The sequence below is a fragment of the Rhinopithecus bieti genome, unplaced genomic scaffold (genome assembly GCF_001698545.2).
Source record: "Rhinopithecus bieti isolate Rb0 unplaced genomic scaffold, ASM169854v2 scaffold_7673, whole genome shotgun sequence".
In the NCBI taxonomy this organism is placed as follows: domain Eukaryota; kingdom Metazoa; phylum Chordata; class Mammalia; order Primates; family Cercopithecidae; genus Rhinopithecus; species Rhinopithecus bieti.
Window position 1 is genome coordinate 5,289,384 of NW_016806375.1, and position 7,257 is coordinate 5,296,640.

The 7,257-nt window shown below is 51.8% G+C and overlaps 1 protein-coding gene across 1 annotated transcript in view; it reads right to left on the minus strand.

Annotated features, from left to right (window-relative positions):
- Positions 1–6,457, minus strand: part of LOC108532039 (synaptopodin) — a 40,521-nt gene extending 34,064 nt beyond the window's left edge. Inside the window, exon 1 of the mRNA XM_017875766.1 lies at positions 5,800–6,457. Coding sequence (XP_017731255.1) covers positions 5,800–6,199 — 400 coding nt within the window. The 5' untranslated portion in view covers positions 6,200–6,457. The remainder of the gene's footprint in view (positions 1–5,799) is intronic.
- Between the last annotated feature and the right edge of the window lie 800 nt (positions 6,458–7,257).

Sequence of the window (7,257 nt, forward strand, 5' to 3'; positions counted from 1 at the left end):
CCGCCCCGCCCCGCCCAGCCCAGCCCCGGGGTGCGACTCACTCCCCACCCGCTCAGCCTCCCGTCTCCAGGCGGGGCCCCTCTCTTTCCTCTCGCTGTGCCTCACTCTCTGCTGCCTGGTTGTCTGTCTCTCCGTTTCCTTATCATTTTCTGTATCTGTAGGTCCGTCGGTCTGTCCTAAAATCCTATCTCCTTCAGATAGGAGGGAGACAGTTTCTTTGTGTCCCCTTTTCTTTTCTCTAACCCACCCACTACCCACTTTGAAATCTGCCTTTGTGAGTCTGTCCCCATAACTGGTACCACCTCCCACCCCACCTCTTTCTGGCTTTCCTTTCAGACCTGGGTGCTCAGGCCCATCTTCCCGGCTATGTCTCAGCCCCAGTAATTAGAATAACTGTTTCCCTTGGTAGGACTTAGGCAAACGGGCACGGAGAAGGGTGATGTCCCCACCCACTTACTGCCATCCCCTGACTTAACCAGTGGGTCAGCAACAAGGCAGGGGTGCTGTATGGCAGCTCAAGGGCTTAGCTCCCCACCTTTCACTGCGCAAAATGCCATTTAGATTGAGTGTGTGAAGCCTCATGGCAGTGGCCATGTACATCAGAGTCACGTGGGGATGCTGTTAAAAGTCCAGATACCCACATTCTAGCACCCCTCCCACTGAGGCCACGAGCCGGTTGGCTTGGCACAGGACTGATGGTAAGTACCCTCCACAACCCCAGCAATTTTGAAGCAGAACCACAATTGGAAAAACGCTGGTCTAGGTTTTCACCAAAGTTTCCCTGGGTTCCCCACCCCCTTGACCAGGGTGGTTCCACGTTCATCTGTCTTCTGCATCAAGAGTTCTGTGTTTAGATTTCTGCTAAAGGAAGTTAGGAATGTGCTAGTGTAAGCCCACCCCACCCAAGGGCCTGTGAAACACAGACCTGCAGGTGGCCTGGGTTTGGGATGTCCCCTGTTCACACTGGAGAGACTCAGAATGCAGGAAGTCAGGTGACAAGGGGCAAACCCTCCCTGTTAGTTCCCATTTCTCCTCTTGGCCTCATGGGCTTCAGAGAATTACTCTGATCGTGTGGCTGCTCTGCTCTCATCCTCTTGTATCCAGGGTAGGGGGTGGGTTGGAAGAGTGAGGGGTGGAGGGGGGATCCTGGGACCCCCACCAGGTTGGGGTATCGCTAACCCTGAGAGTGCCTGTTCTAGGGAAGTGGCTGCAGCCCAGCCTGTGGGAAACCAGGAAGCTGTGTGTGGGTGAGAGGAAGAGAGAGAGAGAGGCTAGGATTGCTGTGTGGGTGGTATGAAAGAGAAAGAGATGTGGAAAAGAAAGGAAAGAAAGTGGTTCGGTCTGTGCGTAGGTGTGTGACAGTGGGTGTGCAAGTGTGGCTAGGTCTGTAGGAGAGAATGTGTGAAAGATTTCAAAGTGTAGGTGTGTAGCAAAAGGAAACGGAGAAAAGAACATGCTTTTCACCTGTATCTATGAGAGGGAATATGTGTGTTTGTGTGAGAGAGTGTGCCTATGTCTGCTTATGTTTTCAGATGCGACTGCAGCTCTGTAAGCAAATCTGAGACTTGTGTTCGCACGTGGCAGCGGTGCATGGGTGAGGGGGCCTTCAGGAAGGTGTGTGCCAGTGTGTACTACATGCATGGATGTGTGTCTGAGGGCCTCCATGTGTGTGAGTACATATATGTGATGGTTTGCATGAGAACATGGCATCTATACATCATGTGTGAATACATGTGTGTATGGACGGATGTGAAAGCATGTAGGTGTGAGTGCACGGTGAGGTATCTGTGAACCTGTGAGCAGTGCTCCTCACCATCACCCTCCTGTCACCATCTCTGTGGAGCAGGGGAATTGAGGGGGAATGGGCAGCTTCCTGCCCAGGCTCCTGCTCCATCTGCCCTCTCTGTCACAGCCTGAGGAGCAGGATCCTTGTTCTGGGCCCAGTGACCACTGTCAGCTGTTAACACGGACACAGGTTCCTCTGCCTGAACAAAACGGACATGTCCAGTGGCAGGACTCATCTGACAACACAGACCCACACCCCTCCCCACCCCAGAGGCTCAGAACAGTGTCCACTAGAGTTGGAAATGGCTCTAAATCTGCTACACACCTCGAGCCTCCAATAACAAGTGGCCACCAGCAAAGGCGGGGAGGGATCATCAGCCAGTACCCAGGTTTCCCCCAGAGCATCCGAGTGGGAGGGAATGTGGCTTGGCAGAGTCTTCCAACAACTCCCAGAGCCTGAACAACCTTTTCCCAGCCCCAGGTGGGTGGAAGAACACAGCCTGCTGCCTCATCACCATGGAGACAGGCAGCAGAGAGGGTGGTTAAAAGCATGGCCCCAGACCTCCTGGGGTTCAAATCTCAGCTCCTCCACCCACAGGCTGTGAGACTTTGACAATTCACTTAAACTCCTTATGCCTTAGTTTCCTCATCTGTAAAACAGAGATAAGAAAAGTATGAACTTCACAGGATTGTTTAGAGGATTAAATACTCCATATGACGCATGTAGCACAGTGCCGGGCAGCTGAATTGGGAGGCATAAGCCCTGGATTCCAGCCCCTAGCTTTGCCACCAACTTACTGTGTGACTTTGGACAAGTCACTTGCCATCTCTGGCCCTCAGAGTCTCCATCTGTACAACAATCTCAAGAAACCCTACCAGTTATGACCAGCTGAGACTTTGGGGAGGGCAGCTATAGCATGGGGCTGTCTTGGTGAGCTGGGGACCCTAGTGTTGGCTGAGGCCTGATCATGAGCTCTATACTACCCCTTCCTCCCCAGATCTATTTTCCCAAATTGGCAGCAGCTGATGGCATCTCTCTGTACCCTCTATCCCTCTAGCCTGCCAAGGGGTCTATGTTGCCCTGCTCAGCTGGTACTCAGGCCTTGGAGAAATGGCACTGGTACCCACTGACCCCAAACAAAGGTATCTGCAGTGCCCAAAGCAGAAGATATTGTGGCTCATACTTAAACCTGTCTGTGAGCCCTCTAGAGAGGCAGGTATAATTGCGGAAGGATGGATGTCATTGTCTGAAGATGCTTATAATCCTTTGGCGGTAATGGGAGGAAGCTTTAAAAGGAAGCCCTAATCCACTAATAACCTGGCAGCCCCACAGCCTTCTTCCCTCCTGATCTCTGAGCAGAGAGAAGGAACTCTAGCCACTCCCTTCCCCAAGGCAGCAGAAACGCAAGTGTGGGCTCCGACCCAAGACCACCGGATTTTGACTCTCCTGCAAGACCCAGCTTCCTTCATGCCTCCATCTCCAAGAAGTCTTCCCTGCCCATTTCATCCTTCTGGAGTCTTTTCTGCCCCCTCTGTCCCTAGAAATATTCTAGGACAGAACTGGATGACAGACTGGCCGGACAGTAAAGAAAGGAATAATGCCTGGTGCGGTGGCTCACGCCTATAATCCCAACACTTCGGGAAGCCGAGGCGGCAGACCACCTGAGGTTAGGAGTTCGAGACCAGCCTGGCCAACATGGTGAAACCCCATCTCTACTAAAATACAAAAACTAGCTGGGCATGGTAGCGGGCACCTGTAATCCCAGCTACTTGGGAGGCTGAGGCAGGAGAATTGCTTGAACCCTGGAGGCAGAGGTTGCAATGAGCCGAGATTGTGCCACCGCACTCCAGCCTGGGCGACAGAGCAAAACACCATCTCCAAAAAGAAAAAAAAAAAAAAAAAGAAAAAGAAAGGAATGTACCACACTGTTCCAGGCAAGAAGAACACAATCATAGTCTCAGCTCTGGCACTAGCTGTGTGACATTGGGTAGGGGACTTAAATCTCTGAGCCTCAGCTGCCTCACCTGTAAAATGGGGAGAATAACACCTGCCTGCCTTGAGAGGCTATAGTACAATAACAAGAATGAGATGCTATCAAATGAACTGGCTTAGTATGACTTGCCAACAGAGTTCATTAAAGGTAGTGCCCTCTCCATCCATGGTCTCTTCCATTCCAGGATGTCTGCAGACAACACTTTACTCTTCTAATTCCAGAAGTGAGTGGTGGCCAAGAGCACAAGCCCCTATTCAAAAAACCGTAACTGGATCGTGCCTTAGCAGCTTGCTAACCATGCATCTTGGATAAGTCACGTATATTTCTTGAACCTTTATCTTCTCATCTGTATAATGAAGATTAAAAAAGTATATCTCTCATGAGGATTGTTACGAGGTTAAATTAAGTGAAAAGGGTAAAGCTCTTGGTACAGTGGGCTTAGCACATAAAGGCTTCTAACAAATAATAGCAGCCCTATTGTTGAGCTGATGATGGTCATTTCAATTAAGTATAAATATTTCTTACATACCTATCTAGATTACTCTAAAATTGCCAAAACACTGCCACAACTAAGATCATTGCAACCTCCCAACAGCTCTTTGAGGTAGATAAGATTCATATTTTTATTTTATTTTCACAGAGGAGGAAAGTAGAGCTCACCAAGGGGAAGGGATTTGCTAGGGCTTGGCTAGTCGGCAACATCCGGTCTAGAAAGCATTTATGTCTCCTGATCCCCAGTCTGGGCCTGTGAGAGGGATGGGAGCAGGTCCTCGGAACTTCAGGCTCTAGGAGACCAAATTTGGGCTGACTCTTGTGTGAGGGCCCACCTCCAAGTTCAAGACCGCAATGCCTCCCTGGGGTCCTCCTTCTTCCTACCCTAGAGGGATTAAAAGTTCTTTCTTGCTCCTGCCCAGCCCCCTGTGTGACCCCAGTCTGGTAGACAATGGTGGCCATGGGGGGCGATCCGAGCCTGGAGAGAATTATTTCAGAGAGAAGAGTGGGCGGGAAGGCTGGTGAGATGCCAGCCGGGCGTCAACGACGCCTGCAGAGAAATGAAGTGTTCCTTCAGTTTCCTGACGCACAAGCCCTCCCAGGACTGTGTCCCCCGCATGCCCTGCACCCCCGGGATCTACTGGCTGTGCTCCTGCTTGAGCTGAGCATGGCCCTGCTCACGTCCTCCCCATCTGGACCCACTTCAGCGTTTCCATGGGCCGGCTGTGGAGGTGATTCAGCGTGGGCTTCCCTGTCCCGCCCTGCTCTGCAGACAGCAGCCGCTGCAGGAAAATTATCATCATTCCTGCCCTTCCTTCCTTCCGCGCGGCGCACACTGTGCGCTCCCCACACGCTGTCATGGGATCTCACTGCAGCCTAGGTGGTGTTCCATCTGCCCTTGTCATCTCTAACAAATGAAAAACCGAGGCCTAGACGAGGAACACGGGCTTAGCTCAGCCACTACTAACATGCTGAGTGACCTCTAGCTGTCTTTTCCTCACTCTGAGTCTCAGTTTCCCCACCTGTAAGACTGGGAGGTCAAATTCTATCCAAGGCTTCAGTCTCTACCTCCTAAGCTCCATGAGGTCAGCAGCCACATCTGTTTTGTCCAGTGCCACGTCCCCAGCATCCCCATGTAGCCAGCACTCAATACATTTAATGAGAGGGTTCTGCCCCATCGGTTGCTTGGGACACCACAGTGATTTGTTGCCGCTAATGATTAAAAGGCAGACGAGAGTGGGAAATGGGCTCTTTCTTTTTTTGATCAAGCAAGATAATGTGTTCTCTCACTGCCTTCTCACGTGCCCTCTTTGGCAGAGATAGGAGTGGGGTTAGATGTGGTGCAGCTGGAGCTGCACGGAGCTCCCAGTCGCTCCTATCTCTCCGCAGCTGTTCATCTGGGCATGCCCGTGGGGCTGTAATGAATTATTGTGAATCATGGAAAAATATGGTCAGGAGCCCTTGTACTAAGGACCTAAGGGGTCGCCAGTGACTCTGGTAGTCCAAAGGAAAAGGAACACAAGCTTACCTGGTTTCTGGGCCACTCTGGACCCAGGGCCAGGGCTGGGGCTGGCTATCATCACCTGCCGGGTCTTCACTACATCCCGGTCTTGGCTGGCCCTGTCGTCATGCTGGGACTCCCCTTGTTCCTCTCTGGAGCAGCTGGGTGGTTGGATGCCCAGGGCTTTGGGCAGCTGCGGTGTCCCCTGGGTGACTCTGCAGACAGAGTTGTCCCCACTCCTGCTGACCCCCTCATCCTCTTCCAGGTCAGTAGGCCCCGCCTCTCCCTGCAGGCCCTCCTCACCGCTGCTCTCCTCAGCTTCCAGAGCCAGACACCTGTAGCTTCCATCAGGGATCTGGAAGGCGCAGGGGGTAGGCCTCCCTTCACTGGGCGCAAGGGGCGGAGATGGGAGGTGAGGACCCAGCATGGTGCTGTTCCTCCTCAGCGATGCAGGGAAGCAGGCTCCTGGGCCTGGGCCAGGGCCTGGGCTGAGGCCACCTGTGTGAGCCCCGGTCTCTGCTCCTTGCACAACCTCCTCTGACTCTGCAGTTTTGCCTTCCTCCGCTGATTCACAGAATTGGGGTGAGGTCTGGCTGAGGCGAAAGATAAGTCCTTCCTGGGCTAGTTGAGTGATGGACCTCCAATCCCTCTTCTTAACCCGTCTCTGGTGCGAGACCCCTTCGGGGCAATCTATCTGCACAGGGAAGAAAGAAACAGCACATGAGACAGCTCACTGGGGGTTCCAGGCTGAATTTCTGAGGCCTTTTCATCTTCAGGTGACCCTCAGAACTGGCCGGCATTTGGGGTGCAGGTTCCACACTTCCATAGGGAAGTGTTTCGAAAGCTCCAGTCATTTAACATCCTGGATTTTCACCACATCGTCATGCTACCTGAAACTTTATTTGATATTTTTCCTTTAATCAACTTGAAATCACTTACTTCTGTTATGTTAGAATTATCTTAAGTAACATTTGCAGAGAAACCACAAGTATATTGTGTTCAGTCCTTTTCCCCCAATGCACATTAAATAAATATCTAGTTATTTAACAACATGTATCCAGACACCACCTAGAAAGAATTCGCTCATGTCCCAGCAAAGGTACCTACACCACTGGAATCACAGGAGTGGTGTGACCCCAGATGCAAACTGGGGATAGGAGCCCTTGGAGGAGGTTGTGCAACAAGACACACAGTGCGGGCCAGGCGTGGTGGCTCATGCCTGTAATCCCAGCACTTTGGGAGGCTGAGCAGGTGGATCACCTGAGGTCAAGAGTTCAAGACCAGCCTGGCCAACATGATGAAACCTTATCTCTACTAAAAATACAAAAATTAGCTGGGCATGATGGTAGGCACCTGTAATCCCAGCTGCTTGGGAGGCTGAGGCAGGAGAATCACTTGAACCCAGGAGGTGGAGATTGCAGTGAACCGAGATCGCCCCATTGCACTCCAGCCTGGGCAACAGAGCAAAAACTCTATTAAAAAAAA